This window comes from Scyliorhinus torazame, chromosome 14, assembly GCF_047496885.1.
Source record: "Scyliorhinus torazame isolate Kashiwa2021f chromosome 14, sScyTor2.1, whole genome shotgun sequence".
NCBI classification, from domain to species: domain Eukaryota; kingdom Metazoa; phylum Chordata; class Chondrichthyes; order Carcharhiniformes; family Scyliorhinidae; genus Scyliorhinus; species Scyliorhinus torazame.
Window position 1 is genome coordinate 190,460,126 of NC_092720.1, and position 20,700 is coordinate 190,480,825.

At 50.8% G+C, this 20,700-nt stretch overlaps 1 protein-coding gene across 4 annotated transcripts; it reads left to right on the top strand.

The window, feature by feature from the left end:
- The first annotated feature begins 1,385 nt into the window (after positions 1 to 1,385).
- Positions 1,386 to 17,740, top strand: LOC140390306 (RNA-binding protein 4B-like). 4 transcript variants are annotated; one of them, XR_011934607.1, is made up of 5 exons: positions 1,386 to 1,688; positions 6,144 to 6,450; positions 11,275 to 12,054; positions 15,494 to 16,422; positions 17,321 to 17,740. XR_011934607.1 is itself a non-coding variant. In XM_072475349.1 (4 exons), exons 1-3 carry the CDS (start codon positions 1,584 to 1,586, stop codon positions 12,045 to 12,047), a joined length of 1,185 nt encoding a protein of 394 aa, XP_072331450.1. In that variant the 5' UTR covers positions 1,386 to 1,583; the 3' UTR covers positions 12,048 to 12,054; positions 15,494 to 17,740. The 4 variants fall into 4 exon arrangements, 2 of the variants coding, with proteins under 2 accessions (XP_072331450.1, XP_072331448.1); XR_011934606.1 differs by having other exon boundaries at positions 15,494 to 15,585; positions 16,021 to 17,740; XM_072475349.1 differs by having other exon boundaries at positions 15,494 to 17,740.
- The last annotated feature ends 2,960 nt before the right edge of the window (positions 17,741 to 20,700 follow it).

Here is a 20,700-nt window from a genome sequence, read left to right on the forward strand (position 1 = left end):
GAGCAGGACTGCAGAGCTTAGATCCCGATCGTCGGATGACTCTGTCTGTACCAGGGTGTAGCCAAACATTCTGAACCCAGGAGGCACATAGGGTAATCTTCAGACATTCGAGAGCTGCAAGACGTGGAGAACCTTTAGAACAAAGAAAAGTACAGCAGAGGAACAGGGCCTTCGAAGCCTATTCATATCCCTCTAACCCCATCCCATTCATGTAATCGTCAAGACCCCTTAAACATCACTGTCGTACCCGCTTCCACCACTTCCTTCAGCAGCGAGTTCCAGGCACCCACGACCCTCTGTGTAAAAAACCTCCCTCGCACATGTCCTCTCAGCTTTGCCCCTCGCACCTTAAACCTATGTCCCCTAGTAATTGACTCTGCCACCTTGGGAAATAAAGCTTCTGACTAACCCCCCATTTTTGCACTTTACATTTAGCAAAAGTGAAAGTCCAAACGGTATAAAATATAGGTGCATGGAAGAACATTTACTAATTTATGTATTTATTATCTTTAGATTTTCCCTTAACTTCAATAGCCATAGGGTACACAGTCCACTGTCTGTGGACAGAACAGTGATAGCTGACATGCTCACTGCCTGACTGAATTTGCCAACCTTGCCCTTCCAATGTGTCCAATCAGTTCTGAGGTTGTAAATATAATTTATTAAACTTGGGGGGGGGGGGGGGGGGGTGAAGTTGCGACTACCTACTGAACAATAGATTTGAAGCAGAGCCCCAGTGCCAAAACTCACTACTAAAACTCTTACTCCACTTCGAAAAGTACACGTGAAGAGAAAGTGATAAAGGCAAATTACTGCAGAGACTGGAATGTGATTTTCCTGTTTTTGGACTAAGAAAGTGACTTTTTTGCACAAGTACACCATGCACATATTTATTCCCCTGAAACTGGTGCACTGCACGTTCCCATGTATGTTGATTTTCTCCGAGACCGCCGGCATCCGCAGTGTTTTGCTTTTATTCCAGTACAGATTTGATCTTTCCTTTGTACCCTGTCCTTCCCTCGTGTGCACATGTTGGCCCAGAGATTGCCTTGCCAGTATTAAAGATGGCGGCACTGCAAACCAGCACAGTCATGCCTCCATGTTTGTGCGGGTAAGAGACCGTTTCAAATAGGGACGCCTCTGTTCCATGTGTAAGGGCGGCAATGGGTTCGGGTGGGGGTGGGGGATGGTCGCGGACGGTGCTCCCCATTGATTGACTGACAGCAGGAAAGAACCAATCAGCTGCCAGAAGCAGCCCCACTCATTCGGGGCGGGGCCGAAATCGTGATTGACGTGGGGGGTCAGCCAACCAGCGCTGGGCCTGCTATGGCGCTTGTCCAAAGGGACGGAAGGCCCGCCCCTCCCCGCCCAGCCTCGCCGCCGCCTCCTCGTTTCCCCGCCGCCATTTTGTGTCGCAGCGAGTGGAGCCAGTTTGGTTTTGCTGTTTCGCCCGGAGTCCCCTCCCTCCCTGCTCCTCCAAAACCTGGCCAAATACCGTTTGGGAGCTTTTTAAATCTCGATCGTTTTTTCCTCCCATCCCTCTGCCTCTGTATCTTTGCGCTGTGGCTATTTCGAAGAAGAAAATGGTCAAGATTTTCGTGGGCAACCTGCCGCGGCCGACGACCGCCGAGGAGATCCGGGCGCTCTTCGAGAAGTACGGCGAAGTGAGCGAGTGCGACCTGATCAAGGTGAGGTGGGGGCGAGGGGAGGAGTGAGAGGGGGCGGTGGGGAAAGGGGGCTGGGGGGGGGGGGGGGAAAGAAAGGGGGCTGGTGGGGGGGGGGGGAAGAAAGGGGGCTGGTGGGGGGGGGGGGGAAGAAAGGGGGCTGGTGGGGGGGGGGGAAGAAAGGGGGCTGGTGGGGGGGGGGGAAAGAAAGGGGGCTGGTGGGGGGGGGGGAAGAAAGGGGGCTGGTGGGGGGGGGGGGGGAAGAAAGGGGGCTGGTGGGGGGGGGGGGAAGAAAGGGGGCTGGTGGGGGGGGGGGGAAGAAAGGGGGCTGGTGGGGGGGGGGGGAAGAAAGGGGGCTGGTGGGGGGGGGAGAAAGGGGGCTGGTGGGGGGGGGAGAAAGGGGGCTGGTGGGGGGGGGGGAGAAAGGGGGCTGGTGGGGGGGGGAGAAAGGGGGCTGGTGGGGGGGGGAAGAAAGGGGGCTGGTGGGGGGGGAAGAAAGGGGGCTGGTGGGGGGGGAAGAAAGGGGCTGGTGGGGGGGGGAGAAAGGGGGCTGGTGGGGGGGGGAAGAAAGGGGGCTGGTGGGGGGGGGAAGAAAGGGGGCTGGTGGGGGGGGGAAGAAAGGGGGCTGGTGGGGGGGGAAGAAAGGGGGCTGGTGGGGGGGGAAGAAAGGGGGCTGGTGGGGGGGGAGAAAGGGGGCTGGTGTGGTGGGGGGGGGAGAAAGGGGCTGGGGGGGAGGAGAAAGGGGGCTGGTGGGGGGGAATAAAGGGGGCTGGTGTGGGGGGGGGGAGAAAGGGGGCTGGTGTGGTGGGGGAGAAAGGGGGCTGGTGTGGTGGGGGGGGAGAAAGGGGGCTGGTGTGGTGGGGGGGGGAAGGGGCTGGTGGGGGGGGAAGAAAGGGGGCTGGTGGGGGGGGGAAGAAGGGGCTGGTGGGGGGGGAAGAGGGGCTGGTGGGGGGGGAAGAAGGGGCTGGTGGGGGGGGGAAGAAAGGGGGCTGGTGGGGGGGAGAAAGGAGGCTGGTGGGGGGGAAGAAAGGGGGCTGGGGGGGAGGAGAAAGGGGGCTGGTGGGGGGGAATAAAGGAAGAGGGGGGGCTGGAATAGGGGGTGGTGGGGGCAGGGAAGAGGGGGCTGGTGGTGGTGGGGGGAGTAGAGGGGACTGGTGGTGGGGGGGGGAGAGGGGGCTGGTTTGGGGGGGGAAGAGGGGGGCTGGTTTGGGGGGGGGAAGAGGGGCTGGTGTGGTGGGGGGGAGAAAGGAGGCTGGTGTGGGGGGGAAAGGGGGCTGGTGGTGGGGGGGAGAAAGGGGGCTGGTGTGGTGGGGGGGGAGAAAGTGGGGCTGGTGTGGTGGGGGGGAGAAAGGGGGCTGGTGTGGTGGGGGGGAGAAAGGGGGCTGGTGTGTGTGGGGGGGAGAAGGGGGCTGGTGTGGTGGGGGGGGAAAGGGGGCTGGTGTGGTGGGGGGGGAGAAAGGGGGCTGGTGTGGTGGGGGGGGAGAAGGGGGCTGGTGGGGGGTGAGAGAAAGGGGGCTGGTGTGTGGGGGGGAGAAGGGGGCTGGTGGGGGTTGAGAGAAAGGGCGCTGGTGGGGGGGGCGAAGGGGGGCTGGCGGTGGGCGAAAGGGGGCTCTTGTGGGGGGGGAGAAAGGGAGCTGGTGTGGTGGGGGGAGAAAGGGGGCTGGTGGGGGGGAGGGGGGCTGGTGGTGGGGGTGGGAAGGGAAGAGGGGGCTGGTGGGGGGGGAGAGGGGGGGGCTGGTTTGGGGGGGGGGAGAGGGGGCTGTGGTGGTGGGGGGAGAAAGAAGGGGCTGGTGGTGATGTGGGGGAGAGGGGGCTGGTGGTGGTGGGGGGAGAAGTGGGGGCTGGTGGTGGGGGGGAGAGAAGAGGGGGCTGGTGGTGGGGGGGGGGAGAAGGGGCTGGTGGTGGGGGGGGGGGAGAAGAGGGGACTGGTGGTGGTGGGAGAAGAGAAAGGGCGCTGGTGGGGGGGGGGGAGAAAGGGGGCTGGTGGGGGGAGGGGGGCTGGTGGAGGCATGGAATAGGGGGGGTAGAGGGGGCTGGTGGTGGGGGGTGGGAAGGGAAGAGGGGGCTGGTGGGGGGGGAGAGGGGGCTGGTGGTGGGGGGGGGAGAAGAGGGGGCTGGTGGTGGGGGGGGAGAAAGAAGGGGCTGGTGGTGATGTGGGGGAAGAGGGGGCTGGTGGTGGGGGGTAGAAGTGGGGGCTGGTGGTGGTGGGGAGAGAAGAGGGGGCTGGTGGTGGTGGGGGGGGAGAAGAGGGGGCTGGTGGGGGGGGAGAGGGGGCTGGTGGTGGTGGTGGGGGAGAAGAGGGGGCTGGGGTGGGGAGAGAAGAGGGGGCTGGTGGTGGTGGTGGGGGAGTGAAGAGGGGGCTGGTGGTGAGGGGGGGTGGAAGAGGGGGCTGGTGGGGGGTGGGAAGAGGGGCCTGGTTGGGGGGAGAGGAGAGAGGGGGGTTGGTTGGGGGGGGGGGAGAAAGGGGGATTGGTTGGTGGAGAGGAGAAAGGGGGATTGGTTGGGGAGAGGGCTGGTTGGAGGGGAGTGGGGGGGGCGCTGGTTGGAGAGGAGAGGGGCTGGTTTGGGGAGAGAGGGAGCTAGTTGGGTGGGGGAACGAAAGTGGGCATGTGTCTGGCAGAGGAGACGGGTGGCTGGTTGGGGAGGAGAGAGAGGGGGTGCTGGTTTGGGGAGAGGGGGCTGATTGTGGGAGAGGGAGCGTCTAGCTGGGGGAAGAGGGGGATCTGACTGGGGGGGGGGGGGGGGGGGGGGGGGAGTCCCCTCAGTCCCACCGGTGCGACCTCCGCACATGCGCGGTGTCTCCCTTCCCCGTGCTGCCCCGACCCAACATGTCTCAGGAGTACAGAAGCCGACGTGGAAGAAAGGAGGCCGGGACACAGTGAACATAGAACATTACAGTGCAGTACAGGCCCTTCAGCCCTCGATGTTGCGCCGACCTGTGAAACCACTCTAAAGTCCATCTACAGTGGCCAGCCCGCCAATCGGTGAGTCCCGATCGCGGGCTCGGCCGCATCGGAGGCCCCCCACAGGCCGCCAGCCGATCCTTCAATGCCGAGGTCCCGCCGTCTCAGAGCAGGTTAGAGTGGCTCCGGCGGGGCTCGTTTTTTTTATGGCCGCTCGGCCCATCCGGGGGGGGGGGGGGGGGGGCGCCGATTCGCGCAGCCCGTCGGCCGTTCTCCGACCCGGCGTGGGGTCGCAGAATCCCGCCCAGGATCTTGTCCAGAGATGCAACAGGATATTGCCTGGGATGGAGCGTTTCAGCTATCAAAAGAGACTCGATGTGCTGAGGGCAGGACCAGATTATGGTGTATAATATTATGAAGACTAACAGGTTTGTTTCAAATCACTAACTTTCGGAGCACTGCTCCTTCCTCGGGTGAATCAACCTGAGGAAGGAGCAGTGCTCCGAAAGCTAGTGGTTTGAAACATACCTGTTGGACTTTCACCTGGTATTGTAAGACTTCTTACTGTACCGGCATTTCCACGTCAATATTATGAAGGATATAGATAGGAAGAAACCATTCCCATTATTAGTGAGGTCAATAACCTGGGAATAAATGTCGAGGGTATTACCTCTTGAGGAAAAGGGTGGTGGGAGACTGGAAGCACTGCCTGGGAGGGTAGTAGAGGCAGGAAATCTCATAATTTTCAAGGTTCTATGCCAAGTGCTGGAAAGTAGATTGTGTAGTTTTGTCAGTGCAGACTCTGGCCAAAGGGCAGCTTCTGTACTGTATGACTCCAGGAGCTGGAATAGGCCATTTGGCACCTTGAACCTGCCATTCCGTAAGATGGTCTCCTGACAGTGCAGAAGGAGCACTCTTAATTGAGCTTCACCCCACCTAACCTTTTGGACATTTCAAGGGCAATGTTGCATGACCAATCCCCCTAACCTGCACATAAACTGGAGCACCTGGAGGAAACCTACGCAGACACAGGGAGAAAGTGCAAACTCCACACAGACAGTCACCTGAGGCCAAAATTGAACCCGATCTGTTTTACTTGATCTTGCATGAATTCAATGCCCCAACCTCCTGCTGTTTGGGGAAGAGAATTCCAAGACCAATGACTCTGTCCTAAATGGGAGACCCTTTCTTTTGAAGCTGGGATCCTATGTCCTATCAGTGGAAACATCCATCTAACCTGTGAAGACCCCATGATATATCCTGACTTGTGAATACATTGCCATTCCTTCACCGTGGCTGAATCAAAATCCTGAACTCTTTCCCCATGTGGGGGGGGGGGGGATTATTGCCACATGAATGGCAGCGGATCACCATGATCTTCTCGAGGGCAGCTCGGAGTGGGCAGGTGATGCACAAATCTTGTGAATATCTAAATAATTAACGCAACATAGACACTGATCCTGAGATAGTCCTGCCCTCTGTGGCTTGGAAGGCTTGTTTTTGATGTTTTGTTTGAGTAGTATTTTAATTTCACGACTTGACTGTTAATATAAGTTAGTGTTTTTTATTGAATCAGAACTATGGATTTGTGCATATGGACAACAAGGAATCAGCAAAGGAGGCGATCGAGAACCTGCATCACTACAAACTGCATGGGGTCGCTATCAACGTGGAGGCTAGCAAGAGCATGACAAAGTCCTCCACCAAACTCCACGTGGGTAAAGTCAGCTCCAACTGCACCAGCCAAGAGCTGCAGGCCAAGTTTGAGGAGTATGGAGCCGTCCTTGAGTGCGACATCATCAAAGATTATGCGTTTGTCCACATGGAGAGGGGGGAGGACGCCATGACGGCCATCAAGGGGCTCGATGGCACAGAGTTTAAAGGTGAAATTAATGGAGGGCAGTTGCACCAAGCCATTGGGATTAACAGCTACTGAGGTTGCTCAGTTTCTTAACTGATGGCGAGTGTCAGTACCTTAGCGTTTTGTGATGTCGATGGCACAAGGGGTCCAAGATCATTGTGCCTCGTCTTCCTTTGTTGGGAGCTTTTAATTATTACAAATTGCATGGGGGGGGGGAATTAGAAGGGACGTTGGTTCCAGGTCTCAGAATGAAAAATGGTCCCATTTTTAGTATTCAAACAGTCTCAGAGTAGCACATAATTATTTTTGATGCTGTTTTTCTTTTAAATTTAGAGTACCCAATTCATTTTTCCAATTAAGGGGCAATTTAGCGTGGCCAATCCACCTACCCTGCACATCTTTTTGGGTTGTGGGGGCGAAACCTACACAGGCATGGGGAGAATGTGCAAACTCCACATGGACAGTGACCCAGAGCCGGGATCGAACCTGGGACCTCGGCGTCATGAGGCTGCAGTGCTACCACTGCGCCATCGTGCTGCCCTATTCTTGATTATTCTGACACTTCCTCACTTATTTTGTGAAGATCTCCCTTTCTGGTATCTGATTGACCTTTTTTTATTTTTTTAATCTCTGGCTGTGCCCCACATTGAAGTAATATTCTGGATTTACCCTTTTTGATAAATTGTACTTCAGTCACTCACCATAATCTATTTGGACTGTCCACCCCTACCATTATCCTCTTCTTCACCAGGCCGTTCAATTCCCATTGTGGACAGCGGGAGGGGAGACACAGTGGCATTGTGGTAATTTCACTAGATCAGTGACCCATAGGTCCAGGCTAATACTCTGGGGACAAGGGTTCTAATCCAATGACGGCAGCTGGTGCAATTTAAATTCAGGGATAACTCTGGAATTGAAAGTTAGTTTCAGTAATAGTGACCATGAAAATATCATTTGAATGTTGTAAAAACCTGTCTGGGTCACTAAAAGTCCCTTTAGGGAAGGAAATCGTCTATCCTTCATCTGGTCTGGTCACATGTGGTTGATTTTGAACTGCCCTCTTGAAATGGCCGAGCTAACCACTCAGGCTAACTCCAACTGCAATTAGAGATGGCCAGAGACGCCCACATCCCATGAATGAACAATAGAAATCTTCCCGCAACCTTGACACAAAACAGAAGTCATCCAAATATGCCTGACTGATCTTGTATTCACCCTTGAAGCCAGTAGACTGGAATCTTTTTAAGAAAGATAAAGAAGGCAGCAGCATACTGTAAATGGTTACCACATGCAGGTGCAAGTACACGTAAACACTAATCCCTCCATTGTTTACATCATCTGCTAAAACATATATTCATGGAAGTTTGAAATAGATGATAGATTTTCTTTTTCCAAACTGTACTTTTATCCCAAACATTTTAAAACTTATATTACATAACAATTTAAATTTGATCTCGAGTGAAGGGCAAAACAGACCAGTCCCTTTCAGTACAGTATATGAGACTCCATGTGAGATTTAATCTCGTTCTCATCCCAGTAAGAAATATGTTTGATTGCCTTGGTGATCCTGTAGCCCACACCAGGTAAGGACGGCAGATTTCCTTCCCTAAAGGACAGCAGTGAACCAACAATCAATGATAGTTTGACGGTCACCAATACTGAGACTAACTTCACTTCCAGATTTTCTTTCCTTAATTTAAATCCAGCCAGTCCCATGACCCCACACCACATGCCTTGTGTTATGGGCCAGGGTTTAGAGAACCCCAAAGTGTATCATGGAGTTCACCTGACCTACAACTTTTAATAGATTTTGGTATGGGGAAGCACACGGCCCACTCTACAGGTGTGGTGCAGCAGAAATGGAAAAGTATTTTTTTAAAGCAAAACCATGTTTATTCTATGAACTCAAGTTTACCTTTTAAAAACATACAGTGAACATAAGAACTCCATAAGAAGCAGGAGTAGGCCATCTGGCCCCTCGAGCCTGCTCCACCATTCAATGAGATCATGGCTGATCTTTTGTGGACTCAGCTCCACTTTCTGGCCCGAACACCATAACCCTTAATCCCTTTATTCTTCAAAAAACTATCTACCTTTATCTTAAAAACATTTAATGAAGGAGCCTCTACTACTTCACTGGACAAGGAATTCCATAGATTCACAACCCTTTGGGTGAAGAAGTTCCTTCTAAACTCAGTCCTAAATCTACTTCCCCTTATTTTGAGGCTATGCCCCCTAGTTCTGCTTTCACCCGCCAGTGGAAACAACCTGCCCGCATCTATCCTATCTATTCCCTTCATAATTTTATATGTTTCTGTAAGATCCCCCCTCATCCTTCTAAATTCCAACGAGTACAGTCCCAGTCTACTCAACCTCTCTTCGTAATCCAACCCCTTCAGCTCTGGGATTAACCAATGAATCGCCTCTGCACACCCTCCAGTGCCAGTACGTCCTTTCTCAAGTAAGGAGACCAAAACGGAACATAATACTCCAGGTGTGGCCTCACTAACACCTTATACAATTGCAGCATAACCTCCCTAGTCTTAAACTCCATCCCTCTAGCAATGAAGGACAAAATTCCATTTGCCTTCTTAATCACCTGTTGTACCTGTAAACCAACTTTTTGCGACTCATGCACTAGCACACCTAGGTCTCTCTGCACAGCAGCATGTTTTAATATTTTATCATTTAAATAATAATCCCTTTTGCTGTTATTCCTACCAAAATGGATAACCTCACATTTGTCAACATTGCATTCCATCTGCCAGACCCTAGCCCATTCACTTAGCCTATCCAAATCCCTCTGCAGACTTCCAGTATCCTCTGCAACTTTTGCTTTACCACTTATCTTAGTGTCGTCTGCAAACTTGGACACATTGCCCTTGGTCCCCAACTCCAAATCATCTATGTAAATTGTGAACAGTTGTGGGCCCAACACTGATCCCTGAGGGACACCACTAGCTACTGATTGCCAACCAGAGAAACACCCATTAATCCCCACTCTTTGCTTTCTATTAATTAACCAATCCTCTATCCATGCTACTACTTTCCCCTTAATGCCATGCATCTTTATCTTATGCAGCAACCTTTTGTGTGGCACCTTGTCAAAGGCTTTCTGGAAATCCAGATATACTACAGCCATTGGCTCCCCGTTATCCACCGCACTGGTAATGTCCTCAAAAAATTCCACTAAATTAGTTAGGCACGACCTGCCCTTTATAAACCCATGCTGCGTCTGCCCAATGGGACAATTTCCATCCAGATGCCTCGCTATTTCTTCCTTGATGATAGATTCCAGCATCTTCCCTACTACCGAAGTTAAGCTCACTGGCCTATCATTACCCGCTTTCTGCCTACCTCCTTTTTTAAACTGGTGTCACGTCTGCTAATTTCCAATCCGCCGGGACCATCCCAGAGTCTAGTGAATTTTGGTCAATTATCACTAGTGCATTTGCAATTTTCCTAGCCATCTCTTTTAGCACTCTGGGATGCATTCCATCAGGGCCAGGAGACTTGTCTACCTTTAGCCCCATTATCTTGCCCATCACTACCTCCTTGGTGATAACAATCTCTCAAGGTCCTCACCTGTCATATCCTCATTTCCATCAGTCACTGGCATGTTATTTGTGTCCTCCACTGCGAAGACCGACCCAAAAAACCTGTTCATTTCCTCATCTCCCATTATTAAATCTCCCTTCTCGTCCTCTAAAGGACCAATATTTACCTTAGCCACTCTTTTTTGTTTTATATCTTTGTAGAAACATCTTGGCAACCATCAATTCAAATACAACCCCCAAAGAATATAACACTAAGTAATCCTTAATAACTTCACAAACAACATCCGGAAGACACAAGAAACACCTTTCAACAGAAGCACATTAGGTTTACATTCACTACTGAGAACACTTATGATTCTGAATTCACCAAATGATCAAGAGACAGTCTTTTCATGGCAGAGAGAAACAGCAGTACACCTGCTTTGTCTGGCTTCAGTTCCAACACTGAAAAACGAAACCAAAAAGACACAGACACACCCAAGCTTTTCTCAAAGTGAAACTAAAAAACAGCCAGAGCTCAGCTCCACCCACACTCTGACACCACTGCAGTAACATGAGCAGCCAAACATTTCTTAAAGCGAAATTCTCATGACACTTGCCCCGGCATTACTGGTCTAATGACGTTACCACTACGTCACAGGCTCCTCCTTTAGGGAGGGAGATATGTCTCGCCAAATTCTGAAGTGCTGGCTCATGTCGGATTATTTCCCTTACTTTAATTTTCTGCCTGACCAAGCCTCGCAATCGACCTTCAGCTGGCAAATCGTTTCACAGGCATCTGCCAATTCCCAGCACCTCATACGCAGGCTTGAATAGTGAGTGTTGGCAAGCTAATTGGCTGTGGTAAGCATCACCATTCGTGTCAGGGGACAAAGAAACCGGTTTGCTGGACGGCGATGTTTTCTTGACCCCATTAACCTTGTTCTTCGTCATATTGAAAGAGGCTCGGTCCCTCCTTTCTTTACCGGCTCAAGCAGCGCTGAAAGAGGCCATTTGGTACATCATATCTGTGCCACCTCTTGTGATAGAACTAAAGATAAATCCCCAATCTGGTCCCTTTCCCTTAACTTATATTTACTTTTGGTTATTTACAAGGCCCCCCTTACCCCGAAAGTTAACATTGAATCTACTTCCACCATTGTTTCAGGCAGTGTACTCATGATCACCACAGTCCGCTTGGTAAAGAAAAACTAAATTCTCGTTTTTTGCCCGTTTCTTTTACCTTAAATCTGTGTCCAATCATTAATTGAGAACATTCTCTTGATTTTTTAAAAATTTCCTTTATAAAGGCAAACGGATTCACGTTGAGCTGTCCAAAAGCCGTCTGCGGATACAACCCGGGATGGGCGAGAAGAACACCTGCTTCCGGTGTGGTAAAGACGGTCATTGGTCCAAAGAGTGCCCAACTGACCGCCAGGACATGGGCATTGGATTTGCTCACGACTACCTTGACACATACGCCATGCACCACAGGTATGGGGAGCAGCCCTTTTACGACAGCCGGTATGTCGACTACTATGAGAAGTACAGGGCTGGGGCCTATGGAGCGGTGGGCACTCCATATCCTGACCGCTGGGGCACCCCGATGGCTGGCTATGGCTCTTCCATGAGGGAGCGCATGCCCAAAGCGCTGGAGGCGTACAGCCAGAGCTCTATAAGCCAACCCCCGACCTATTATGCCCGTGACCGGAGCCCCCTCCGGCGGCCGACAACAATCACCGACTATGCCACCGCCGCTACTGAATACGCGGCAGCTGCCGCTGCTGCAGCCGCCACCAATTCTGATTACGGCGCAGCGACCTCCACCGCTGAGTATTCTGCCAGTGACTACGCTGCTGCTGCTGCCAGGTACGCCGCCCAAGACTACGCCAGCGCCAACTACGCTGCCGGCAACTATGCCACTGCCGCCTCTACTGCCGACTACAGTGGAAACTACAGCACTGGTGACTATGCTGCTGCCTACGCGTACGACTACGGACATACCATGAGCAACAGTGCCTACGCCACCAAAGGTGCAGGGAATGAGGCCTATGGAGAACACGCGCAGTACTCTGCTTATTAGCCAAAAGGTGAGTGAGTCAGTGTCATCTGCGTCCTTTCAAAATTGTTTATGGAACGGCTGCACTTTCTGCAGTCTTACACTGGGATTGTAATTGGGTGGCTTATAGATTCCATGAATTGGCTCTGCCTTTTCTTCTCGGTAAGGTTCCAGCTCCGAGAGGTGGTAGTGGTGCAGTGTCTCTGAGCGGTTCCCTGGATCACCATTCCCGTTTGTGCGCGCGTGTTTTTTTATTTTCCTTGTTTCTAAACTGCTTCTGTTTTTTACGCTGTTGAGAATCGTAGCTCGCGCGGTGTTGGTGCCTGCTTTCTCATCCTCAGGTCCTCTCCATGCACAAATGGGTCTTTTCCTTCTGCTGCCTACCTGACTAGGAGGGAGAGGAGAGGGCGAGCAGGTGGAGGGGTGGAAGCTCCCCCCCACACACATCTACACTGTTGGATCGTGCTCTTCCTTTGACAGCGTGCCTGTACGCACGGCAACTCCCATCGGCCTGGCTCAGATTTCTTCCCTGGGGTAAATTTGCGTCCTGCTCGGTAGGTTGACGCCTTCCGTCTTAAGAAAAAGAAAAGACCGGCTTTTCTCGCTGTGTTTGCGGTCCGTCGGCTACGCGGCCTGTGTCTGCGTCGTGGGGGAGGGCGAGTTCTCGGTCTCGTTGAGCAGCACGCAGCTGCTCTCGAGCTGGTTTGAGTGTAGTCTCACCAGCCGGGGTGGGAGAAAGATGTCTGCGTGTTCCCTGAGGCAGAGGCTGAATGCTGGAAGTGCACGTCAGCTCGATTGGCATCTTTTTTGAAAAGAGGAAGGTGGGTTCCTGTTGATCTGGGATTTCTGCCACATGTTCTAAATTCACCTCAAACAAATACATCTTTTACTTATTTTGGAAGCTAACTCGGCCTGCTGTGTACTTCCTGCATTCTTGTTGGTGTTAATCGCAGCTCCAATGCGTGGAGGTGGCTGTAGTATGTGATTCCATGCATGTCCTGACTAAGCTCGGGTTTGGGGGGTGTTTTTTTTACTCTTTATTTGCCCCCCCCCCCCCCCCCCCCCCTTACACGTACAGTGCTTTACCCAGGTGCAACACTTGCACTTTGTTCTGCATGTCCAGAGTCATTGTACCACAGCATCAAACCCCATGCCCCTTACAGAGAACCAGTTGTGACATGAGAAATAGGAGACTGCCCCCACCATTCATTAAGGTCACTGCAGGTCTGCAAACGACTTCTCTGCGTTACCCCCATGTGCCTCAGTTCCCAAGGGCTGGTCTTGAATATACTCTGACTGTCCACAGATCTCTGGTTTGGAGAAACTAAAGATTCGCAACGTTGTTGAGAAATGTTCTCCTCACCTCCGTCACTTTATCCTGAGACTGCCCATGTTCCAGACTCTGGTGTTGGGAGGAGGGGGGGACGGGACATCCTCAAAGAGTCTCCAAATTCTGTATAACCTGACTAGGTTTAATGAGAAGAAAGAGGAATATGGTTGTTGCGACTTTTAAAATCTCCCTGCTTCTCAACCCACCATGTCTGTGCTGGCCCTTTGTAAGAATTGTCCCGATTTGTCCCATTATCCGACCCCTTCAGGTATTGATTCAATTCAATTGAAAGTTACAATTGATTTTGCTTCTGTCACTCTTTAAATGCATTGCCTGAACCCACCCTCATGTTTCCTCCTCCATCCCCTGAAAATTGCATTAAATTGAAACATTGAGCCGTTTATCTTCATTGGTTTCAACAGCCACAGCTTTGCTGATAAAGGGGAATTGAGTGATTGCAGGTAAGGTGTGAAAAGCAGCTGAACAGCGACTGGCAGTGTGCATGAATGTGATGTGGAACCAGCTGGGGCAACCCCTTTTTTTACTTGGAGTCTCGGCTGTCCATCGGCAGTAGCTTCGAGCTGGGCGATCCACCGCAATCGTTGGCCCGCCTAGCGTCTGGTTTCTTTCTCAGCCGCTGAAAATCAGGCTGAACTCTTCCCGTGCTGCGGTGCGGCAGGAGTCAGCCGGCTGTGATGGGAACTCGCCCTTGGTTCTGAATCTATCTAAGAAGGTGTCTTGTGTGCTGGCTGCTTAAGCATGAGCGGTCATTTAGACCGATCGCTGTGCTGACTTTTCAAAACTTTGCCACCTGTCATAACTATGCCCTATTCTGCTGGTTTGCAGTTAGGTTTGTTTTGTCTCTCGTGTGTTCCAGGGTGGGTTAGCTGTGTGTCCGTTTGTGTGTGTTACCTTGAAATGAGCTCTGAGATTGCATCACTTTGTACATGTAGTTGGCTCTCTTATGATTGTTTTGTTGTTGCCCCTTTTGGTTTTTCTTCTGATGTTACTGAGTCCTGTATAATTACACTTACTACAGGCACCTTTCCAGTACCTGTCCCATTTTACATAGTGCCAGCCTGGACAAGGATTTTTTGGGTCTGCTCTTTGTGCTCGTTGACCCTGGAGGGGGGTGGCAATTCCATACCTGCACACTTTCCACTGGGGTTTGGGTGGCGGTGGGGTCACTAAATAGTGTTGTAGCATTGGGAAAGGTGCTCACCTCCAGTCCTGCAACCCATCTCTCTCTCTCTCTCCAAGAAGAGCTGAAACTAACTTTCTGCGATTATGGTTTGAACTTGCAAACCCTGGCCGTTCTGCAGGACTGCATAATGCACCAGGCGATGCATTTTCACATTGAACTTACGGACTTTTGGGGCATTTTGGCAACCAGCTGTTATTTACACACTACCAGAGTGATGCCATTGTACACAAGTAGCCCACTCCCTGTGCCAGATGTTTTCTTTTTCAGCCCCATTAATTTCTTTGTCAGCCCCATTAATTTCTTCGTCACCTATGAAGGAGAGCTGTTTGGCATTTTATCAAACATTTTATACCCCTCTTTAAATGGTCAAGTTTACCATTCGGCACCCAGCCACCTCTATGTTGTGTGCTCTGATTGCCCTTTTGTTCACGAGGGAGAGGAGAAAAGGACACCCCACCGTGCCAATCCTTGGTTTGATTGAGTAATTTGATTTATTGTCACTTGTACCGAGATACAGTGGAGAGTACTGTTCTGCAGACAGGCCGTTCCATACTGGAAAAATCATAGGTCATGTGATAAATAGTGCTTCTAGTGCTAATCATAAACCAATAAGAGAGACACTGTCACAAAAGAAACATTTGGAAAGCATCCAAGAGTCCTAGTCCTTTCTCCCCGCTCAGTGAAGTGGCAAGAGGGAAAAGGTATTGATGGAAGCAGAGGGGAGGAGCAAGCGACCTGCATGAGTGTTACCAAGGCCAGTCGTATCGCGTGCAGCGGTACTGACAGCGAGTTACAAGTGTCGAGACATTCGATGTCTGACAGCCATGCTAAAAGTTCTGTATGTTTTTTCTTTAAAAAGCCACTTTGAATCTCGCGGAGATTGTAGGTTTGTTGAATGAACTGAAATGCTGTGTCGTCTCCCCTCCTCTTTAACAGTTTTGTGCCTGTTGGAAACCCAGCTCCTGTTCCCACCATCGGAGCCAGTGGAAAGTAGCAACTCTCAGACTAGCTTCAGGTTGCATTTTGTGGTAACTGGCGCACCAACTGTTTATCTCTTCCGTTTTTTTTGTTTCTGTTGAAAGTGTTCCACTTTTGTTTTACCCTCCCCACCCAACCTGCCTCCTCCCATTGAATCCCCCCTCCCCTCCAACCTCACCCAATTCTCACCGGGATGTGGTTCCAATAGGCGCCCTTCCCGAGTGACCCTTTTCCTTTTTTGTTTTCTCCGTTCAGCGGGTGTCGGCAGCGCGGAGCGACGCGGCGCGGGTCAAGTGTGTGATCTCTCGACACACGCGTACGTATGCGAGCGCGCGGGCACACGCACGCTTCCCCTTTTCCCCACCCAAAACCTGCTCTGGTCTCGGGCCGAATACGGTGGAGAGGCACCGAGCACAGGGAGGATATCCCAGGGCGCGCTGACAACCCGGCCGCCGGTTTAACTTCCTGCTCTTGTCCCTTCCCAGTCGCCATTTTCGCCATCGGCTGAGGCTCGAGCGAGAGAGAGAGAGAGAGAGGGACCGAAGTGCAGAGTGTGCACGGAGCCAGAATGTTAGCCACTCCACCGAAAACAGAAATTAAACTGACTGCTGCTTGGTGACGTGTGTAAGAATCTGATCGCAATCTAAGGAGGACTCCAGTGGGAGGCTACCGCCTTGTCAGCTCCGGGAGACCGGTGTTCCCGTTTGTGTGCAGTTCCACAAAATCTTGCATTCGTGTAGTTCCTTTAACGCAGTAAAGCTTATCGTGGCGTTCAGCGGGAGCGAGCGTCAATCAAAACCTAATGACGAGCCACGGAGCATAATTAGTACAGGTGGCCCAAAGCTTGGGCAGAGAGCAAGGAGGATAGCGAAGATGGAATTTTCCAGGTTAGAGACCACGGGCTACTGAAAGTGATGGAAATTTGGAATGCGCAGTAGGCCAGAGTTGGGGAGAACCGAGATCTTGAAGTTCATAGGACTGGATGAGGTTATAGAAATGGGGAGGGGCAAGGCCATGGTGCGATTTGAACCTTCAGAACAAGCGTTTTATAATCGTGGCATTGCTGGAACGGGAGAAAAGTAGATTATTAGCATGCACAGGCAAAAGTGGCTTGGTGCAGGTTAGGTTAGCACAGTTTGGGTTCCTGGAGGGTGGGATGCCAACCAGGGCTGAGTTGGTTACCGGTGTTTCGGGGGGCAATAGAATACCCATGAACCCGATCAGTTAATGTGCTTGCTGTTTATTCAGACGGATTTCTTTGTGGCTTCGCCAGACATGTCTCTAGCTGTGGTTGCTAGCTAAATGATCAGAATCAGGAATCCCGGCTGGGCCTTTCCCTCCCTCAGCTTGAAAATCCACTAGACAGATTGCTGTAAACTTATCTCCCATCCCAAAAGGCCCCCACCACCCCCACTCCCAGCCAGCCTGTAGATGCTAAGTGATCCTGGGTGACTACCTGACTCCACTGTACCATGCTGAAGTGGAACACTCCAGAAACTGAGCAACCAGAGGGAGGCAGGCAAGGGGGTAAAATATTTAAATAATTACGTTTTTTTTCTATCATCTCTCTTTCCCCTCTCTCTCCTCACCCACCCATCCACCCCCTCCTCCCAACCTCCACCCTCCAGGTCTCATACTTTTGTTTTGAAAGAAAGATACTGGGCAGAGTTTAAAAGTGGCAGTGAATGTTGCCCAAATGCCGCTCGTATTTGCGAGTTGTGTGCATACTCGTCCTGTGGCGAACAGCGTGTCTTTGAACAGTCTGTGATGTGCTTCCTTTCACAGGTTTGGTAATACCCGTTGATGAGAACCGCGGTTCCCCTGGTGTGTACACAAACTCGGGTCGTACGTTGTGCGGATTACACTCACCGTCGGGATATAGCGCGGAGGACACCGGGGGATAATGCTATCTATGTACCTAAATATTGATGGTTCTCTTTTTTAATTTGATTATTTTCATTTCCCAAGATGATCTTTGACCATTTTGCATTTTTTTTTGAAGTTCTGTATGTTGCTTCCCCTTCTCCCTCCCCCCACAAAGAAAGAGAATAAAAATTTTTAGTTCTGTGTTGCTGGTAACTGTTCTGTGATAGTTGAGCTCTATGTCTGACGTGGAATTACCCTCTAGTTTAAACACGAATGTGGCTGCAATATGGCCACCCTTCCTTGTAGTAGTCTGCAATAAACAATCAGTATTTGACCTGATACCGAGTCTGTGTAAAAAATGGTTTTTAACACGTGTCTCATTTTGGAGGGAGGTGTGTGGCAGTTTCCTTGGGCAGAGAAAAGGGATCATGGTCACCTGACCTGGAAGCAATCACTGAACTCAGCCAACACACCTAGCCTGTTCCAACAACAAGTCCTCCTTCCGTTCTGGTCTGATGGATCCTGAGATGGCAGAAAAGTCCTGTGGCACGTGGTACAGATGAGGATTGGTCACATGAGTTGTTTGGAGGATTGTGCGCACTCTGACATCAACAGGGGCGGTATGGTAGCACAGTAGTTAGCACTGTTGCTTCTCAGCTCCCGGGCCGCAGGTTCGATTCCCGGCTTGGGTCACTGCGCGGAGTCTGCACGTTCTCCCCGTGTCTGTGTTTCCTCCCACAGTCCAAAGATGTGCGCGTTAGGTGGATTGGCCATGCTAAATTGCTTCTTGAGTGGGGTTATGGGGATAGGGTGGGAGGGGTGGCCTTAAGTAGGGTGCTCTTTCCAAGGACTGGTGCAGACTTGATGATCTCAACTTTGCCTCTGCACATCCCCCACAAAGCCTTCTCCATTTTGATTGGCCACGAGCCAGGTGCTCCCATGAGTAAGCCAGGTTGTTTGACTGCTTTGAGGACATCTCAAAAGCATTGCCGCTGGGCATCTCTTCCCATATTCTCAGTGAGCAGTTTTGGGGGTTTGGAGAGGTAGTGCAGACATGAATGGCCAAATGGTTGCCTCCTGTGCAGTAACAATACTTGATCTGAACTACAGATCATTGCTGATCTGTATCTCCAGTCCATTGACTGTGAAACCAAGACTTGTCACTCAATTTTTAAATTGATCTCCGGATTGCTGGGAAAGGGGATAATTCCAGATTTCCACTATCCTGTTGTGTGAAGAAATCATTGACACAAAATGGCTGGGCTCTAATTTTGAGATTATACCCCTTGCAGACTGACATCTACCTGGAGTAAGCACAGAGCGCAATAATCATCTTTTGCTTGGCAAATATCAGCTAAATCATGTGTGCCCTTTTAAACGGAGACACTGCCCATTGAGGCAAGAGAGGGTAATGTCACATAATTGGGCGGCGCACCACACCGCCAAGAACCTGGATTCGATCCCGGGTCACTGTCAGTGGAGTTTGCACATTCTCCCTGTATCTGTGTGGGTCTCACCCCCACAACCCAAAGACATGTACGGTAGGTGGATGGGCACAGCTCGATGGGGTGACTGGCGAAAGCTTCAAGATCTACCCAGAATAAAGAACGAGTAATATTGATTCTTGACAACTTATGTAAACTGTTCATTGAGAAATGTGTATTGGTGTGAGCCTCAAACCATTAAATATTCCCTCCGAGTTTATCAGACACCCCCAGATAACCTAGTTAGGAACACAAGAAATAGAAGTAGGCCATTTGGCCCTTCGACCCTGCTCCGTTATTCAATAAGGCCATAGCTGATTAGTTTGTGTTTCGAGTTCTGCATTCTCATCCGTACCCACTCTCCTTCCCGCACCCCCCTCCCCTCTCCAATAATCTTTGAATCCTCTGCCTAACAAGAATCTACCTACGTCTTAAAATTATTCAGTGACCCTCAAACGTCAGAGAAACAATTGCTCCTCATCTCTGCCCGAAAGGAGCCCCCCCGCCCCCCATTTTAAAACTGCCCCTGGTTCTGGTCTCAACCACAAGAGGAAACATCCTTTTCATATCCACCTTGTCGAAACTGTTCAGGCTCTTATAAACTTCAGTCAAATCACCCCCTCTGAACTCCAATGGAATGAAGACCAATCTGTCCAACCTTTCCTCACAGGACAATATGCTCATTCCAGGTACTAATCTAGAATCCCTACAATGCAGAAGGAGGCCATTTGGCCCATCGAGTGCACCAACCCTCCAAACAAGCACTTTACCTAGGCCCAATCACCCGTCCCGTCCCTGTAACCCTACCTAACCTGCACATTGGACTGGGAGGAAGCCGGAGCACCCGAGGGAACCCACGCAGACACGGGGGGGGAAGTACAAACTCCACAGTCACCCAAGGCCAGAATTGAACCTGGGTCCCTGGTGCTGTGAAGTGGCAGTGCCAACCACTGTGCCACCCTGTTGCCCTTTTTTTTTCTATGTACTGCTCTTAGACGATGAGATGTTTTCAACTAGAATTTAGTCTCATTAAACTTTTACACCATATTTAATTAAAGGGCAATAGTACAGATGGATTCTCCTTAAATCACAGTACACAAACATCAAATTTCCTATTCTCACTGATTCCTATTGTACATTAATGATTTTAGTCAACTTTAATGGTTGGTCCAGAAGATCCTCCAGGAGCAGTACTAGGAAAGCCTTCTGGCATCTCACCAGCACCCTGATACAATTTACCAACAACTGGATTGCAGATCTCTAGTGAATCACCTTCAATACATCCTTAAATAAGGAGATGAAAACTGCACACATTATTCGAGATGTGGTCTTACCAATGCCCTGTTTATCTGAAGTATAGCATCCTTTTATGTTCAGTTCCTCTCGTAATAAAGGACAGCATTCCGTTAGCCTTAATTGCTGTGCCTGCATACTAACGTTTTGGGACTCAGGCGCTCGAACACCCAGATCACAAGTTCACAAATTTTTATGAAGGGAAAAGATTGCGATTTACCTGGCTAAAACCAAATATTTCATGCATTCGGCAAAATTTCAACTCTCACCGATACAAGCTTCCAATGGGATAGATCCCAAATTGCAACACTTCCACCACAGAGTCCAATGGCTTCTGACAGCTTTTTTATAACTACAGCTTTCTTGAAATTACTTTGTACTCTGTGCCAGTCACTCTGAAACAGCGCCAGAGCAGTAATGGCTGGGAAAACTGGCCTTTCCAAGTCTAACATGACTGGTGTGGAAACATCTCAAGCTTCCTTCATGCTATCTCACATGGGGATGAGATGGGAGGGTGGGTGA

Coding starts and splice junctions, on each gene's coding strand:
- LOC140390306 (XM_072475349.1), top strand. CDS start 1,584: ATGGTCAAGATTTTCGTGGGCAACCTGCCGCGGCCGACGACCGCCGAG. Junction 1,689..6,143: donor GCGAGTGCGACCTGATCAAG/GTGAGGTGGGGG, acceptor TTATTGAATCAG/AACTATGGATTTGTGCATAT. Junction 6,451..11,274: donor CGATGGCACAGAGTTTAAAG/GTGAAATTAATG, acceptor TCCTTTATAAAG/GCAAACGGATTCACGTTGAG.